This window comes from Kogia breviceps, chromosome 3, assembly GCF_026419965.1.
Source record: "Kogia breviceps isolate mKogBre1 chromosome 3, mKogBre1 haplotype 1, whole genome shotgun sequence".
Taxonomy (NCBI): Eukaryota; Metazoa; Chordata; class Mammalia; order Artiodactyla; family Physeteridae; genus Kogia; species Kogia breviceps.
Genome location: NC_081312.1, coordinates 28,693,789 through 28,712,465, shown reverse-complemented (window position 1 = coordinate 28,712,465; position 18,677 = coordinate 28,693,789). Strand labels below are relative to the sequence as shown.

At 53.6% G+C, this 18,677-nt stretch overlaps 2 protein-coding genes across 8 annotated transcripts in view; one reads left to right on the top strand and one right to left on the bottom strand.

Moving 5' to 3' along the window:
* Window positions 1-18,677, bottom strand: part of MIDEAS (mitotic deacetylase associated SANT domain protein) — a 64,816-nt gene that overhangs the window by 29,426 nt on the left and 16,713 nt on the right. The window contains exons 2-3 of one of the 7 annotated variants that reach the window (XM_067028167.1): window positions 12,572-12,686; window positions 11,975-12,016 (exon numbers count right to left, since the gene is read on the bottom strand). The exons of 2 other annotated variants lie outside the window; for them this stretch is intronic. The gene's annotated coding sequence lies outside the window, so the exon portion shown is untranslated. Of the gene's footprint in view, window positions 1-4,108; window positions 4,132-8,770; window positions 9,416-11,974; window positions 12,017-12,571; window positions 12,687-18,677 lie in introns of those variants that run through there. 4 more of the 7 variants (XM_067028169.1, XM_059055789.2, XM_067028168.1 and 1 more) reach the window with 4 other exon arrangements.
* LOC131751958 (serine/arginine repetitive matrix protein 1-like) lies at window positions 3,648-10,524 on the top strand. The gene is made up of 3 exons (XM_067030602.1): window positions 3,648-3,833; window positions 8,482-9,663; window positions 10,066-10,524. The coding sequence occupies exons 1-3, from the start codon at window positions 3,648-3,650 to the stop codon at window positions 10,093-10,095; spliced, it is 1,398 nt and encodes a 465-aa protein (XP_066886703.1). The 3' UTR covers window positions 10,096-10,524.

Below are 18,677 nucleotides of genomic sequence, written 5' to 3'. Positions count from 1 at the left end.
ACCACCAAAGCAGGGCATAGCTGTGGAAGCTGAACAGATTCCGAGTATCAAGGGATGTTGCAGCTCACTCAGTCCAATTCCTTGTTCCACAAAGCAGCCCAGAGAAGGAAAGAAACTTGCCTGCCAATACACAGACAGGAGCAAGAATCAAGGCCCAGAATCAAGGACACCAATAACAATGCTTCATGCCTCCATTTAGGAGGCCCCACCTTTTGGCAAGACACTGGGCAGAGCTTGGAGCCAAAGTGAAACCTCAACATCACAAATGTAAGGCTTCTACTTCACCATCATCTCCACCTCTGACACTTCTTGAGGGCACTACTACGTGCCAAGCACATAGTGCTGAGCACTCTACACACACGATCCCGTTTAATCCTCACAGCAAGGCAGGTATTATTACACTCCCGTTTCTCAAAGAGGCACCTGAAGATCTGAGGTCACAGGAGTATAGAGGCAATGCCAGGACTGGAACCCAGAGCCTTTTCCGCAGGGCCTCAGGCTCAGCCTCCTGCTTGGGTACACATCAGGCTATTTGGGATGGATGGCAGCAGCCTCTGGGCTGTTCACATCTTCTCCCTGGAGAGCGGCTTCAGCTGGCCTGAAAACCAGTCATGTCCTAGAAGTGTGGCTGGTCAGGAAAGGTGAGTGAGAGAGGCCTGGGAGGCGAGTGGCTTTGAAAATGAAGGTGCTACTGGTGATTACCACCACTGGGCCAACCTGTGAAGCTCAACATCTTCAGTTCAAGAGGAAGCCACATCCCTCCCACACCCTCCAACTCTCCACCCACAGTTGGCCAACAGCTCTTTAAACATAAAGCCGTGACTCGCCCCTAATCCCCACGGGGCCCAGGCTCCCGTCCCTTCCCCTGGCACCCTGAAATCTGGGTCAAGTCAGTCCATGCTTGGGTTCCTACTGGTGCCAATGCCCCCCACCCAGGGCACTGAGCATCAGCCCCAGCATGACAAGCCACCTCTCTGCATGGGGCTCTCAGAAGGGTTTCCTCTCAATAAGCGAAACTACTAAATAAAGGTTGCTCATTGCACATCCTAAATAAGGGAGACAGACAGTGCCCACCCACTCCAAAGATCAATGGTCCAAATCTCAATTTCACGGCTGATGGGACTGAAGCCCTGAGAGGTAACATGATTTGCCCAAGAACACACGGCTCATTACTTGGGTAGAGCTGTGGTCAGGGCCTCCCAGGGGACGTTCTGACTCTCAGGACTCCCTCAGACCTGGCTCCGCTGCCTCTTCTTCTCAGGAGAAAGGAAGCAGGTGTGTGTGTGTGGGGGGGGGTGCCGGGAGCGGTTGTCTAGTTGTGGTGTCTTCATCAGCTCTGGCTCATCTGCCTGTCCAGCTCCAGAAGGAGCTAAGACCTACCTGATGGCCTGGGGGGGAGAGGGGGAGGGGAGTTTTTTCAGGGGGTCATCCTGCTGGTTTGGAGGATAAGAATGGGGATAATATGGCTCCCCAATACTTGCTAGTGACCAAGAAGAACAAAACCTTGCTGCCAGCAGAGGTGGGGTGGCTCTTAACATGGCTGCCTGGGGCCTCCTAGACGGGTTGCAGAGCGGGCACAGAGAGCCAGCCACCTGCCCCCCCTCGTCCAGCCATTCAGTCAGTGTCACGGCCTTTCTCAGGTCCCGGTCAAGATCCAGGACCTCGGCCAAATGCTCACACATTCCTTGCGTTTCTCCAGTCTCTGAGCAGCTGCTGCAGGCCCTCTTCTCCTGTGTTGATTTATTCTTTATTGTTCCTGAAATACACCCAGAGGCCTTTGGCACCGGGCACCAGCAGAGCATCCAGCCCAAAGCCCGAGTACACACCAACCAGGCTCTCTGGGACCTGAGCCAAGCCAGCCAGCATGATGGGCCCTGGGGATAGACCCAGCAGCCACGAAGGGAGGCCCAAGATCCCACCCACTCACAGCCTATGGTCCTAGAGCTGTTCTCAGACTACGGAGGCTGGGCTATTTGGGGAGATGGAGATGCTTGCAAGGTTTCTGGGAGGGCTAAACTAAACCTTTCCACTCCTCCCATGCACGAGTGACTCCCCAGCAATCCCCCCCCAACACACATATACAGCGGACCCCCATGTGCCTATCGCCCTGCACAGCAGGGCCTCGTGGCTCAGGATGGGCTTCTCGCTACCCTGTAAAGTGTTTGGAGAGGGAGGCCTCAGAGGGGTCTTCCCCACCCTTCCCAGCCCAAAATATCTCCCCTATCAGCCAGCTAATGGTGCCTGAATTCCTACCATCAACACTTCATTCCGAGGGTCAAAGCATTGTTCCCTGTGCACATGAAAATAGCCAGGAGAAGTGTGGGAGCTGCCTGGTGGGGCTTTGGAGTCAAACAGGATGTGTCCTGGCTTCTCCAGTCACCTGCCTCTCTGTGGGGCTCAGTTTCCCTACCAGTAAATGGGCACAATATCTTCATCTCATAGTTATTGTGGGATTAAATGAGGGTTTTATATATATATATTTATATATATATGTATGGAGTGCCTCTGGCACAAAGTAAGAGCGCGATAAATGTGATCTCATTTCCCCCTTGCTGGGCAGGGGCAGATCATTCATTATTAGTCTTCAACACCTGGAAGGGAATGAAATGGCCTCTTCCAGTTCCACAGCCGGCTGAGAGCAGGGCTGACCAGACAGGAACAGGACAGGGGCACTAGGAATCCCAGCAACAGTGCTGGGCTCTGCAGGCATCTGGCCTAGGGACCCAGGAGGAGCACACTCAGCACAGGCCTCCCCGGAACTCAGCTGTGCCAGCAGGGCCTGCAGGGACATGGCGGGACAGGAATCCCCAGATAAAACCTGGCAGAGCTTCCAAGCCCATAGTGGAGCCTCCACCCTCCCGGGCTCCCTCTAAGAGCAATAAAAGGGAAAGTGCCATCACCTGAGGGAGGCTGGGGAGAGGGTGGTCACAGAAAGTCTGAACAGGGATGCCAGAGGCAACGGGGGCCTGCAGGAAGCAAGTAAGCCTGCCCTGAGGCCACCACAGTGAAAGTCCTACAAGTAGAAGTGCCCTCCTAGTTATTTTTGGTACCTCTTCTGCCCAAAGCCAGCAAGGAAAGGCAGCTGCTAGCAACCTGCAAGGGCTGTTTACACTCAAGTGTGCAAGCACTGTGCAAGGACAAAAAGAGCACCAGCAGCCACCGTGCAGAGGGGCCTCTGCCCCTTCTTCCTCTCCCAACTGTCCCTGTACAGTCCAATCTGCACGCTGCACAGCCCACAGAGCATGGGTACTTCTGCTTTCAGTCAGATCCAGTCTCCAAACCACAAAACTCACTCACACACACACAAACAGACGAATAACTATGGAGCCAGCTGAAGACGGCCACACCCAGGAGCCGAGACAGTATTCCTCTGGGCTCTTCCTGCACTGAAGCGGCCCTTCCCCGTTTCGAAACTGGGAGGGGCAGGGACCAGGGGCAGGACAGAGGAGGCTTTCCTCTGTGAAGTGAAAGTGGGGACAGTCTATGGAACCTCAAGGAACTTGCTGCCTCTCAGCTTCCCCATTTTAAAGTGAAGGACTAGATGTCCCAAAGTGTTTTCCAGCTCTGGGTAACTCCTGGGAGCTGGAGAGCCCAGAACTAGGACCCAGGGCCAGCTGAAGAGGTCAGACAAAGCCAGGTCAGGTGGGATGGAGGATCGGAGGCCAGCCAGATGCGTCCCCAAGAGCTGCCGGCAGGCTGGGGGGGAGGAGGAGGAGGAGGAGGAGGAAGGGGGAGAAAGGCCAGACTACTTGCACTCGCAGGATTTTGAGTTATCACTCAAGCCGTTTCTGAGATCTCTTCTGAGTTCCAGGGCCTTCCTCTCCCAGGAACTGGCAAATTCTGGCAACAACAGGCTGGCCTGGGGTCTCTGTCTGCCCAGCTGCTGGAAAAAGCTGGGAATCGAAATCCCTATTTTCCTTCCTCTCTGGACCCCATTTCCCCAGAGAAGATGGGTGGCCTCAGAGGGAACCCCCTTCTGGCTGCAAGCCTGTTGTACTTTCCTCTCTCCTTCGAGCTTCGGCCAGGACAAACGTGCCCTGGCTGCTCCCCTCCCCCCTTCCTGAGACTCCTAAAGGAAGAAGCATTGCCTGGAAAAAATAACACTCACCACAAGCTCCCTGTGGCTGGAGAGAAAGGCTGAGCGAACAGGGAGCACGTTCCCCGGCTGGCTGGCTGGCCGTAGCACCAGGATCCGTTCCAGGAAGAGCAAGATCAAGAACCACTGCCTGGGACGGGTCAGGCCTCCAGCCCCTCTCCTCCCCACCCGTCCCCGAAAGCCACAACCAGTAAGTTGAGTCCCGCAGGGAGCCCCCGACCCTCACCCCTGCAACACCCCAGCTCTCTTCAGACATGTGTTAACTTTCTTCTTATATAATATCTTGGTGTTCCCCCCACCCTCCCACTCCACCCTTGTTACTTGGTGAAACAGTCGAAGTGCTTTTAGGAGCAACTCCCACCCCAGGCTCCACCCAAACTCCATTGAGGTCACACTGAGAGGCTTCAGGTGAAGCGAAGACAAGGGGATTTTTTCCTTGGCTTAGAAAGCAGCCTTCCTCCTACCCACGTGAGCAGTTCAGCCTGAGGCCTGGGCGGGCAGGTTCCCGAGAGCACAATCTGATCTCTGGGAAGCTGAGCCCTTAATGCTCTGCTGCAGGGACAGAATCCCTTGCAAAAGTACACAGGCAGCAGGGTCTGGGCTGGTCCAGGCTGGAGTGCATCACACAGTTTTGCCCAGGGCCTAGGGAGTTCAAAAATGAGTTTCATTTACATAAGCCCAGTGGCCTGGAAGGGTACCCTCCTACCACAAGCAGGACACCCTTCATTTCCTTTTCCCTGGAAGGAGCAAAAGGCAAACAGGAGCTGGGCTTGGTAGGAACTGGTGAAATGCTAGCCATCATCTGTTGAGTACCTACTGTGTGCCAGTCACTTTGCATGCATGATCTTGTTTAACCTTTGCAGCAACCCTATGAGTAATTATTATCATCCCCATTTTATAGGTGGGGAAACCGAGGCTCAGGAAGTTAAGCAATGCTCAAAGCCACACAGCAAGTGGGGAAGCTGAAGAACGAACCCAGGTCTGCCCAGGCCTCATTCCTATGCCCCTGCCAGGCTTCCTTCAGAGTCACTGCCCAGGTTACTGTCCACACACCATCCAGGAATGGTATTCTGAGTGTGGGGTGGAAGTAGGTGTGCACAAGTTTTGCCTGATGGCTCTGGAATCTGAATTGATGTCCCATTAACTGTTATTGTTCCCAAGTGTGTGACTGTGAGACCCCCTGTAAGTGTGTGTGTGTGTTGGGGGTGGAGGGAGGGTGATCTGGATTCCAAAGAGCAGTTTCCAACACCGAAGTTATGCTGTAATGCTTCTGATTCATAAAATGAGCTCACAGTCTCACGATATCCTGAATGTTGCTTCGAATGCAAATGCAGATCCCACAAGAAAGAACTGGGGATTTCAGCACACTCCACCCAGCTCCAGCCCAGCTCGAGGAGTTTATTTAGTTCAACCCCACACAGCCAGCGCGATCCTGCCTGTGCAGAAGCAACTCTTCCAATGGAACACGACCCCTGGCTGCATTTCCTGCAGGCTGTGGAGTGTCAGGGAAGGATGGAGCCCCCAGGCTGCTTCTATACTAATTCGAGCACACACAGGAAGGATGCCAATTGGCCTGGCCAAAGGAAATGCCCAGGTTAGCAGACTCCCAGGCAGGAGGCTCCAACACTCTTTCACCCTGAGGTCCCATTGGGGTCAGGATTACTGGGACACACTCTCCAGAAGGCCAGCCATAGCGCAGTGTCAGGAGACTGGGTTCACCAGCATCAGACTCACACATGGACCAACACTTTTGAAAGCAATGGCACAGTATGAATGTCGCAGCAGGACTCACTGGGCCCACCACATGCTAAGTCCACGTTTTCTGGATGGAGATCTTTCATTCATTTGTTCAGCTAACATATAATAAACACCTACTAGATGCCGGACACTGTGGGAACAATATAGAGCGTATGCTAGAGCAGAGCTATGATAATACTGAAATGTGCTTTCAACATTTGATGTATATTGCAAAATCCTCGCCTCAACTCTTTGAAGGTATAGGAACTCTAGCTCTCAGTTTATGTTTTGACCACATTACAGTATGTACACAAATGACTATAAAAGGTGGAAATGAGTATTCAGAAGAAGGCTGAGGCTTCTCCAAAGAAGTGACATTTGAAACAGGATTAGAAGGATACGCAGGAATCTCCCAGCTACTTGTGGCCATCCCCATTCCACCAGGAGCAAGGTTTCCTTCTGGGAGACCCAACTGCAGGAGAGGGGCTATCAATGCCAAAGATTCCTGGACTGGACCCACTCCCCTTCCAGGATACTCTGCTCCATGCGCACCCCCCTGCCAATCCTCCCACTCAGGGGCCCAGAGGCCTTGGCTCCACTGGGCACCCCTTCCCTGAGTTCTGCAGCCACAGGAGGCCTTCAGATGAAATCTGTAACTGCATATTGCCTTTTTGTTTCTCCATTTATTAAAAGCAACAGCCTACAGGGCTAAACACTCAAGCTATTTTTAAATCCCCACATTTAAAAGTTGAACTCTCGGGCTTCCCTGGTTGGCGCAGTGGTTGGGAGTCCACCTGCTGATGCAGGGGACGCGGGTTCGTGCCCTGGTCAGGGAGGATCCCACATGCCGCAGAGCGGCTGGGCTCGTGGGCCATGGCCGCTGGGCCTGCGCGTCCAGGGCCTGTGCTCCGCAACAGGAGAGGCCACGGCAGTGGGGGGCCCACGTACCGCAAAAAAAAAAAAAAAGTTGAACTCTCATCCCCATGGGCACTCCAGGGCACTCTTTCCTAGGGTGGGGTGAGGCGCTGACAGAACCAGGAGGAGTGTGGGTTCTTCCCGATGCTTGTAGAGACCACACTGGCAATGGTCAGGTTGTCCCAGAGCAAGCTGCATGGTTGGGGAAGGTGGGGAGGAACCCTCCAGGTTCTTCACCCCGCTGGCCTCTGGGAGCTACTCAGACCACAGTAACGCGCCAGAGGCCAATCCAATTAGAGTGGAGACTGGGCCAGAGCCATACAATGAGATGGTTTATCACAGTAACTGAGTGTTTACACCCCTATTGTTCACTGTCCAGAGTTGTAGGAAAAAGAGGATCCACAAATTCCCAACCAGGGACCGTTTCTTCTTTCCCCTTCATCCTGAAGCCATCTAACAAGCCTGTGAAAAGGGTGCATTTCTCTGATGTTAAAGCAGCACATGCACACCATCCCTAGGAGGTTCTGGAGCAAGACAAGTGGTTTCCTTCCCTTAGCCGGAGCCCCACAAGGGAGAAGAGGCTTCTCCTCAGAGCTGCGTTTCTTCCACTTTCATCAGGCCTCCAGTCTCAATCCTGAAGCTGCAGGGCCAAGGAGAGGCCAGACCTCCAGGCTGCCACCAGGTCAGGCTCCCCCTGTTGGAGCAGGCCAGACCTTCCCTCCCTCCAGCCACAACTGCCAACAGGGATCCCCTGCACACACGTGCCTAGGCGGCCTCCAGAGTCACCCAAGGCCAGCCAGCTCTCCCCCATCCCACCGTCCCCTGAGCAAGGCTGCACAGGCTGGCACACAGGTCCCAGGTGGGACGGTGGAAGCAGGAAGTAGCCACTAAAGTTGTGACCGACAAAGTTTTAAATGGGGGAGAGTAACTTCCCCTTTCATCCTTGCAGCAGCTCACTCTGGAGGCTGGGCTGCAATACCCAAGGGCTCTCACTTCAGAGTGGCAGGTATCTCCTCTAGGTCTGCCTTCCTGAGGCTTCCTTGGGGCTGAGGCTTGAAAGCTTCAGGCCCTTAATCCAGAAGCCTGGAGGGGGCCCTAGAGGTGCAACCTGGTGCACACGCTCCTGGATGTGTGAGTGTAAGGCGGGTATGACTACCGCCACCAAGCCGGCCTTAAGCAGGCTCCAGGAAAAAAACCCCGGGCTCCCGAGTTCCGCACAGGCACCACCAAGCGCAGCACAAGGTGAGGCGGCGGGAGAGCTCCGCAGGCCGCAGCTGCACAGGGCGTGAGGGGTTGGGCGAAGGATGACAGGTCTGAGGTGCGCCAGCACCTTGCAGCGCCGGGATGAGGCCGGTCCGCCCGCCCTAAACGCTCCAGCTTAGGCCTCAGCTGCACTGGCCCCGGTTCCCTGCCACCCCTGCACCTCTGTCCCCCAAACTCCGGACGCGCGTGCGGTTTCCACGTCCGCTCTCGGGTGCACACGGGAAAGGGAAAGGGCTCCCGCACCAAGTTCCCGCAGCTCGCGAGACCCTCCGGACCCTCCCGGACCCAGGCTCGGTCACGCAAGCCAGTCCCGGCGGACACCACGTTTCGCTCAGGCGGAGGAGGAGCCGCAGCTACCGCCGCGGGCCGGGTGGCTTGGGAGGGTTTTCCTGCCGGGGCCGCGCCCGGGTGGGCGGGGGCCGCCCGCGAGCTGCGTAGCTGCACAAACACGGCGGGTTGGCGCTGCATAGGCACTTGCGAGCGGGGGGTGCGGGCCGCCGAGGGGGCGGGCGGCGGGGCGGCAAACGCACGTACACAAGCGCGCGCCCCCTCCCCGGCCGCTCGGGCAGCAGAAGTTGCCGCGCCGCACCCCCCGTAGCTCCGCGCCCCCGCTCCGGGCCGCGCCTGCAGAGCTGCAGCCCGCGCGCCCAGCCGCCACTGCTTGCGCGCAGCCCGGGGTCCCTTGGCCGCCGCAGCCAGGGCGGGCTCTGCGCCGAGCCGCGTGCAGGCCTCGGCCGCCGGCCCAACAGCCCCACTTACCCTGCTCCTACCCGAGCTCCGGCATCGGCTGTCCCCTTTCCGCCGCGGGCCGCCGCCTTCGGTCGCCTCCCAGGCTCCAGCCGCCTGCACGCACTCCCGATTTTAAAAACAAACAGGCGCCGCCGCCTCCCCGCGACGCTCGCAGAATTTCTGCCAGCTCGCGCCTCCCGAGGCCGGGAAGTTTGCTGGCAGGGCCCGGGCGGGACGCGCGGGCTGTCACCCCTCGCTCCCGGCACAGGAGCCTCGGCGCACCCCGCGCCCGTGGCGTCCGCCTCGCGATCGCTCTCCCTCCCTCCGTGTCACCCCCCAGTCCTGCGATGCAGTGTCAGGATTGCACTGCTCTGACTCATCGGTTGAGCTCACAGCTTGAAAAAAAAAAGAGAGAGAGGGCGAGAGGCAACAGCGAAGGAGGAGGACTCTCTGGCGTGCTACAAAGGATTGCACAACTCGGGGCTGGGAGCGCGGAGCGCCCAGCGGCGGGCCGGCGCGCGCGGCACGGCGGCGAGCAGGAACCAGCTCTACCACTTCATCAGCACAACTGTCTCGGGTCTGCCTCTCAGCCAGCAGGCCCGGCGCCGCCCACTTCCTGCGACCAAATAAGGCCGAAGAAGGCGTCTTTAAACCTCCGGCGGCTGCCCAGGCTGGGGATTTCCAGCAGACCTCACCTCCACTCCCAAGTCAGTCGCCACCCTCCCCCAGTCCAGGCCGGCGCCCCCGATGGCTTTGCTGGAACCATCAGGCCACGCGGCTCTTTCCTTTCACACCAAGGTCAGGACGAGACGGTGACGAAATGTTTGGAAACCCAGCGGGCCTGCCAGGAAAGTATGTGTGTGATGTTGGGGAGGACACAAGTCGCTTTCTTCCACAAAGAAAACTCTCTCGTTTTGGATACGGTAAAGCATGCTTAATCCTCTCCAAGGCACTTCATTAACAGTCTCCCCAAGCTTCACTTTTTGGCTTATCAGCATCCTAGTGGTGTTAAGGTTATTGAGAAACTGTTCCCAGCCCCTATAAAAGACCCATGTCTTGATTACTTAGGTGTGAAAAGCTCTTTGGTTTAATTCTAGCAACTGAGGCCCAAGTTAGGTAGCTTTTGACTGCATGCCTATATTTCGCCTACCTTCCCTACCATCCCCTGATGCCTCCTTAACTGGCGGGAAGGTGGGAAACCTTTCTGCTACTCAGGAGGTTCTTGCTGGCACCTACATACAGAGAGGCTCCAGGGCCAGGAGAAAGTCCTGGGGAGGGAGCCCTTTTTTCCTAGTTCCTTTCATTTGTTTTTTCTTTTCCCCAAGGAGATGGGTCAGAAGGAGATTCTTCTTTGAAGGAGAAACCACTGAAGAATACACTGTGTCCTGGCAGCTGCTTTTCCCCTGTGGCCAGTCCTGAGAAGCAGGTGCATCCCTTGCTTTCTCAGGGGGAAGGGGAGGGGCAGCAGAGTGTGATTCTCATGCTCCCTCTGAACCTGCAGGGCAAGGACCTTCCCCACCATGCCCCTCCCCCTACCCCCAGTGGATGACAGAGATGACACTGGTACCTTCTGCCTAGAAACCTTCAGAACCCCACACTTGCTTCTAAGGGGCATGACCTTCCTGTCCTCTTCCATCCCTTCACTGGCGGGAGCACCTGTGTGCATCTGGAGCTCACACCTTACCCAGGAGGAAAAGGGTTTATCTGCACCATGGTATGACAGACATGTCACAGTAATGACAACGTAGTCTCATCTGCAAAATAAAGATAATTATGCCAGGGGACTGGACCGGATGACCTTTTAAAATTCCTTCCAGTTTAAAATCCACGATTCTGTGATTGTAAAAAATGAATGGGGCTTCCCTGGTGGCGCAGTGGTTGAGAGTCTGCCTGCCGATGCAGGGGACGCGGGTTCGTGCCCCGGTCCGGGAGGATCCCACATGCCGCGGAGCGGCTGGGCCCGTGAGCCATGGCCGCTGAGCCTGTGTGTCCGGAGCCTGTGCTTCGCAATGGGAGAGGTCACAACAGTGAGAGGCCCGCGTACCACAAAAAAAAAAAAAAAAAAAATGAATGGAGGAGCCAGGGAAACGACCTCCAACAAAGAAATGCCCAGGCTCTCGGATTTAGCATCTGCTCTGACAGTATTGTTCCTGACAATTCTCAAAGGATGTCCCCACGCACAGCCTACTGAACAAGCCTGTGTGTGAGAGAGTTTCATCCTGCTTATTTTATGGATGCAAACATTGAGGTTCAGAAAGGTTGAGTGACTTGCACAAGACCACAAGGCAAGCCAGTAGTCTGTCATCTCTCTGTTCCTCTTCCCATCTCCCCTAGAGGAAGGCAGTGAGCAATTGAGGGACTGGGACGCCCAGACATGCTGGCCCCCAAGTAGAGGCTGGACTCTCAGGACTCCTGGCAGGGGTTCTGTGTAAAAACTTTTTGTTTTTTCCATTTGTCTGATTTTTTTCCTTCCCACTGACACCTCATCCAAGTGAGGGAAGCAAAAGCAAAGCCGCCTGGTCTGCAGTACTCACTGCTCTGCAAACCTGCAGCCATCCCGACCTCCCCCTTGGGCCTGGCCCCCAGAGCTGGCCTCAAGCCAGTCCAGAGCAAGTCCCCCGACAGCCAGTGTAGACAAGCCCAGGGATGTTCTCCACCAAGCAGAACCCTGGCTGGGGAGCACATTTCTAGAAGAACCTGCCACCATGAAGCCAGAGCCTAGCCTCCAGGGAACAAGTGGGAGCCGCTCCAAAGGGCACTCCTCAGCCTTGTCCCGCCAGGACTTCCTCACTGTCCCACGCCCGGGATGCTGGGCCAGGCCCAGGAAGCAGCGCAGGGAGCAGAGGTAGGTGGCAGGATGCGTGAGAAACAGAAGTCAGTGACCTGGAACAGCCCTGCTCATCTTGGAGCAGCTCACGCTCACAAAGGAAGAGAGGGAGGAGAAACGGCATGTGCGTGTGTAGGGGAGGAGGGCCCAAGACTGTCCCAGATGGCCTCTGCCTGGCAGGAGAAGTCTCCCTCCCAAAGGCAGGCAGCTGAGGATGTGTAAAGAAAGCTGCAGCTCTTCCGGGAAAGCCCTGGAGGTCAGTTTTGCTGCAGATATGACAGTGCAGAATCACTGACATGTGAAGTGAAAGTTTTGATTTTAGAAGCTCCAGCCGTTCCTACAGAGGCAGCTCAGAAGGGTGCCCTTTGGGTAAGAAAAAAAGAAAAATGGTGTTCCAGGGACCTTACCCATACAGCGGACTTTTCTCCACCAGCAAGCTTCTTTACAAACTGCAGAAAAGAGAGAGGTACAGAGCTCCAGTTCCCAGGGAGTGCATCTGCTGAGAAACACTCCAGGAAGCAAAGCACCCTAGACAGGATTTCAAACTCTGGGTCCCAGTGACAGTAGAATATGGCATTAGAGAGGCTTCCTAGAATGGCATCAGCTCCCTGGACTCCACTCAGAGTGACCCCTCACCGCCCTGAGTGGTCATCAGCAACCACTTCTGAGACCATTAAGAAGCTTGAGACCATTAAGAAACTTCCAAGGGTGAATTCTGTGGTATGTGAATTACATCCCAACAAAGCTGTTATTAAGAGAAAAGAAAACAAAGCTTCCAAGGAAGCCAGGTTCTCACCACCCATCCACCTGGCCTCTAACTTTCTGCTTCCATCATTCACGATTTAAAAGAGGAGTTTTCTTCACCCCAAACCCCATGCCTGCGTTCCTGTCCTTTTTCCATTGTCCTTTCTCTGTCAGGACTTTCCATCGAGGCCAGCACCCATGGTGTGTTTAAGTGAATAACCAACCTTTACAGGAATGTGGGGAATAGAGGGTACAAATACCTTTGAGGAAATCCCAAGTCCACAATGCTGGGTTCCTTATGTCCCTTATGTTCCTTGTGTCCCTGTTGTCATTTCGCTTTTCAGAATAAAGGTACTACCTCTAGGACCTCATTACCTACAGTTAAAACAGAAGAAAGACAAGGTTGTAGAAAGAACAGGGAACCAGGACTGAGTTTGGGTCCTGCCTAACTAAAGCCAACCCACTGTGTGATCTTAGGAAAGTTGACACTTACCTTCTCCAAGTCTTGCATTTTGGCTCCCTAGGAGATGTACTGTAAGTATTTGCTACACAGACAATAAAAGAATGCCTTTCTCGGGACTTTGGAGAATCACAGGGACAAGAAAACTGCTTTATCATGCTATGTACCTATACGAGGTTACAATTTTTTTTTTAAACTGTTTTACCCTATATCCCCTTCTCCCAAAACTAGCTTCTCCCTTTCAAAAACCTAGTCCAGTCAAGATTCTTTTTCCTCTGAAAGGACCCCAGGTCCACCCCCATCAGCCTCAGGGTGACACTATGCCGGGCTCTGCCCAGAGAGACTCTTTCCAACACGGACTCAATGTCCCATCCAGGTGTCTCTCCAAGGCTTCTGCCCAGTCCTTGTTCTTTGTGTCCTTCCCTACAAGCTTTTCCACTGTGCACCCACCCAGCCCGAATAGGGACACTTCTTTGATGCCTGTGCCTTCTCTTCACCCCTTTTTTGCCACGTCCTTTCTGAGGGAGCAGGGAGCTCAAAACCCCAGCTGTGCAGTTAAGCCACCATGTGCTGAGAAGTCCCTGCACTGTCTTCTCTTTTACCCGTGAAAACCCAGGGGGCCCTCCGCCTGAGTTCACGGTTACCTCACCTGTTCCGGGGCAGGGCCGTGCCTGCCTGCCAGCAGCCTACAGCTGTCCTCATCCCGTGGCCCTCCTACCCCCGCCTCCACCTCCCTCTCTTGCAGGCCTGGGCCAGGTTCTGAGTGCCTTTGTCAAGCCTGAGAGGGAACTTCTGCAGATGTCCCCAGTTGCTGCTGTCACTCTAGGAGAGACGTCTGGCTGGGGATAGGGAGAAGGACAAAACAGGTGTGGCCACCACGGAGGGTGGGCCAGCAGGGCCACGGGGACAGAAATACCCTTTCTTCACAGAACCAGAGCTACCAGCTTCCCAAAGGCCTCGTTTCAGCACAGTCCCACGTCCCCTGCAGAACCTCAGAACAGACTCCTTCACGATCTGATTTCTGGAGCTCAGCCTCCCTACCTTGTGTTTGTGGGCCAGGAGGAACGGGCCCTTCAAGATCCAGGGTGTGCACTGGGCATGCTTTAAGGCATTATTTTTAAATGAAAACAAATACAAATGATGCACCTTGGACTAGAAGCCAAAATTCATATTCATGGGAATGTCCAGGTTAAGAGCACAGGCTGAGACCTGAGTCCAATTCTCGGCTCACACTAGCTTGATGACCTTGAGCAAGTTTCTTAACCACTTGGTTTTCTCATGTGCAAGAGGGGGATGATAAGAGCTTAAAACAGTGCCTGGCGTACGTTAAGTCTTCCTAAGTATTGACTACCATTTTTTCTCATCTCCTAACTGATCTTCTAGTCTTGCACACCTATCACCCACACTGCCACCAGAGCGATCACATCCCTTTTCAATACCTCCCATCTACTGCAAAAAGTTGAGACTGTTAGCCAGACTGTCAGGCACTTGCAGTTCTGGAATGATCTGGCTCTGCCCTACTTCCCAGCCCCAGGCCCACATAGCCTAACAACCTGAACTTCCCCAAGATGCCTGCTTTCTCACACGTGCTCCTCCTCCTCCCACTTTCATCCACAGGTAAACCCGCCATACCCTGGTCCTGACTTAAGCTTAAGGGCAGCTCTTCCAGGAAGCCTTTCTTGACTTCTCCAAGCAGAGCACGGCCACTGTAGTGTACACTGCTGGAGCCCTCCCAGAGCCCCTTAATCAGGTTGGTGCACTGGGAGTGCAGCTACTGTGAGTATTGACTCCCAGCTACTGTGAGTGTTGACTGCTAAGGGCTCACAGCTGCCCCGTTCTCAAAGGGAGCCTGTGCTGGGAGAGAGCACTGCAGCCAATGATTGACAAGGGGGGGGGGGGGATGGAGAGGGGTGGGTCGAAAAGAAAGGTGGGATCAAATCTGTGGTGATGCAGTTCCTATTGCAGGGCTCCCTGTGGTATCTGGCTGAAGCTAGCTCCAGCTGCAACACATCCCTCCTTGCTTAGCTTCTCCCCCAGCCCAAATCTGCTTCCCTCACTTCCTGCCTCCTGGGAGAACTTAAATCAATCCCTGGCACCCCGAACTGTCTTGGTCTCTGTCCCTAAGGATCAGACCAGCCACTCTGTCTCCTAACTCCCATGGCATGGTCTGTTTATCTTGACTTCATCCCCTACACCTTGCTCTACAGCTGCTTCCTGCACCATCTCCCTACTAGGTTCAGAGCTTCTGAAGGGCACAGCCTAGATCTTAGTCACCTTGTATCCCTGGTGCCTACGCAGTGCCTGCACATGCTGGGTGCTTAGTAAGTGCTTGTTGATAAATGCACAAATAACATTTGTGGAATTCTGAGGTAGGCAATAAAATGTAAGTATTATTATCATTACTTTTATTACTATTCTGTTTCTTCCATTCTAAGATGCACATTTTCATATCTCTGAAGTCAGGATGCATCTTACAATTGATAACACATCAAGGTTTAATTAGCAGCATTTTCTTTTCCATAGTTGTAAATAAAATAATGGTCGTTTTATAATCATTGGCTTCTTAGGTTCAGTGGTGTATGGTATTATTATTATTTTTGGCCATGCCACACAGCTTGTGGGATCTTAGTTCCCCGACCAGGGATCGAACCAAGGCCCCGGCAGTGAAAGCACCGGGTCCTAACCACTGGACCGCCAGGGAATTCCCTGTATGGTATTACTACTACTACTACTACTACTACTACTACTACTACTACTACTACTACTACTACTACTACTACTACTACTGAGACTGGATCTCCTGGGTTCTGGGGACCGCAAGGCAAAGTCCACAGAGCTAAGTCCCTATTACCTGAGCTCAGTAGCTGTCAGGCAAGCTCTCATAAAGTGACCTGCATTTGCCCAGGGACCAGAAGGACCCCTGTGTCCAAACACCTCTGGAAATTCCCATGAAAGCAGGCCAATGTGATGTGGAACAAGCTCTGGACCGGGAGTCAGGAAAGTGACGTTCTAAGTCTAGTTTTTCCTCTAATTTTCTGGATGACCCCACGCGGGACCTATCAACACATTTACTGAGCACCTACTAAATGCTTGACATGATGTGAGCCCAATGGGTCCACCCAGCGTCCTGAGAGGAAGCCCTTATCCTCATTTTATAGATAAGGAAGCTGAGGTTCAGAAAGGTTAAACAGCTCTTCCAAGGTCAGACAGATGGTATTTGACCTCTGGGCTCTCTGAGTCCTTCTCTCTGCTATATGAGGATACCTCCCTGGGCCTGTATTCTCCCAGAAAAAACATCAAATAATGAGGCGTCACAGACTGGAGGCTCACAGGCCATTCTCCTTCCCAGATACACTGTATTTGACCCAACTCATGTATTTTATTTTAATTGAATTAAATTGATTTTCAACATTTATTTAAATCAGGAGGTTTAAGCTAAAAATCGGGATTTCTGGTGTGTCATGAAAACAGTTGGAACACTGGCCACACTGGGCCCTCCTTCTCGCAGGTGGAGCTAAGTAGCAGCACAAGGGGCGTGGCGTCAGGAGAGGAACGGCACTGTGATGGGACGCACACATTCCAACTTTCCACAGATTCCACCCCTTCCTAGGCCTCGGGTCACTATTGTTTATCATCTCATTTGTGCTGTTTTCTTGCACCCAGCCAGCCTCTGTTATTGAGATCCCCCCTGTTCCCTACAGGCCTTGAGTGGGTGACCCTTAGACCAGATGAACTCCTGTGCCCTCTCCAGCCCTCATGGTCTGTGGCTCCTCCCAGTATCTCCCAGCACGGCCTCCCTCCAAGGAGGTCACTTCATGAACCTATTTCAGAACCACTCAGGCAAGCCCCTGCCTGGCACCTTTGCCTCCATCACGCCACCCCCGCCCCCCGCCCCCCGCCGCCCACTGTTGGCCCCTCCCAGCCCCAGCCGGCCCCGCCCAGAGCATCAGTCCCAGCCAGTTCCAAGGGCTGCAGGTGGTGGAGGGAGTGGCCGAGGTGGTGAACCAGGCAGGTGTGGAGAGGCCGCTAGCCAGCTCAAGGGGCGGGGCCCCAGCCAGGGAGGGAGGGAGGAAGGCAGGACTTTGCACTTCCTAACAGGAAAGTGGTTCAAGGAGATACATGTACGTGGGGAGGCTCCGCAGTCACAGATGAGCACCCTTTGACACATAAGGAAGGACAAGCAGTAAATCATCAGGAGGAAAAATGTACAGTCTCAGCAGCAATTTAAGATATGCATATTAGAACACCATTAAGGGCCCATTATGGCCAGAGTCAACGTGAAAATAAGTAAATAAACAAGAAAGCTGTTGGCAGGGTCACCAGGAAACAGCTGCACATACATTGCCGTACCACTATAAACTGTTCAAATCTTTCTAGAATGTGATTTGCATTGTGTTGCAAGAGTTTAAGACTCGATCAGATAATTATGGTCAGGGAACCAGATCCCATGAGAACAACTTAAAATAGCACCACCAAGGAGTTTTTATAAAAGATGCTCATAGCACCTATGTATAGACACCCCCCCAAATGGAACTCCATTCAGATTACAGAATGGTATGTTAACAGAATGAAATAGGAAAGGACTGCCACATGGAAACAATCTGATAAAACCATCTGATGAACTCACGTTAAGGGACAAAATCAGTACAAAAATAGTAGAGGTGGACTTATCAACTATGTTAAAACTTCCATAGGAGCATTAGCAGCAATCAGGAGAGAATTCTGAACAATGCAAATTGCTAAGGTGTAATGTTTATTATGTTAAGTTGATCAAGATGGTTTAAATAATGATGATGATGGGGCTTCCCTGGTGGCGCAGTGGTTGAGAGTCCGCCTGCCAATGCAGGGGACGCGGGTTCGTGCCCCGGTCCGGGAAGATGCCACATGCCGCGGAGCAGCTGGGCCCGTGAGCCGTGGCCGCTGAGCCTGCGCGTCCGGAGCCTGTGCTCCGCGACGGGAGAGGCCACAACAGTGAGAGGCCCGCATATCGAAAAAAATAATAATAATAATGATGATGATGATGATGATGATGATGACACTGATGATGTTAAGGCCTTTGAACAGTATTTCCTCATAATAAAAACACCCCAGCCCTGGTCCCCGGCGCAGGTAGGCCCAGGGCCCTGGCTTGATGAGGAAGGAAGAAGGAATGTAAACTGGGAGAGGAGGGGTTATGACTGTAGGTAGGGGGAGGGCCCCAGAGCTTCCCTTGTCAGAAGGGCTCTGAAAGACACCTCCACCAAAGAAACAAAGTTACACAAATAAACCCACACCATTTAACCTCCAAAGTCCTGGGTGCTAACTCTTACTGCTGCATTTGCGCTCTCAATTTTACTAATACCTCATTTCAGCAACTTCGTAGGTGACACTAGGGCTCTTTGTGGGCTAGCCTAGGAACCCAACTACCATTTATAGCATTGTTTCTATGGAAATGTGTTTCAAGCTTCAAGAAACTGAGCTGCTGACAACCCTGGAGCACGCACGTGGTCTATAAATTAGGGAACTGAGACGAGCAGTTATTGCTGGGTCCTGGGCTCAGGAAGACAGCATGTTACTTAGATTCTGTGTCAGTTAATACACCACCAGCAATGATCCCGTTGGAGCTGGCTGGCGGTCACTGTAGAGGGTGGGGATGGGACCACGGCATCTAGGAAATGAACACGATATTCTAGGGAAGAACATGGATATTCACCAAGCCTGCCTCCAAACCCACACACAAGCCGGCGTGTCATGGAAGACATGAAACTGGCCTGATTACCCTCCTGAGTGTACAAGCAAGCTCTGTGCCCAACACGCTCTCCAGTTTCTCTCTGACTCTGGCAAACAGCCAGCCACAAGGCCCTATTTCAGTCTGATCGTGGAACGACAAACTCCAAATCTTTGCCAGTTCTGGAATTTGGCTTTAG

Coding starts and splice junctions, on each gene's coding strand:
- LOC131751958 (XM_067030602.1), top strand. CDS start 3,648: ATGGAGGATCGGAGGCCAGCCAGATGCGTCCCCAAGAGCTGCCGGCAG. Junction 3,834..8,481: donor CCTTCCTCTCCCAGGAACTG/GCAAATTCTGGC, acceptor GGCGCTGCATAG/GCACTTGCGAGCGGGGGGTG. Junction 9,664..10,065: donor ACTCTCTCGTTTTGGATACG/GTAAAGCATGCT, acceptor CTTTTCCCCAAG/GAGATGGGTCAGAAGGAGAT.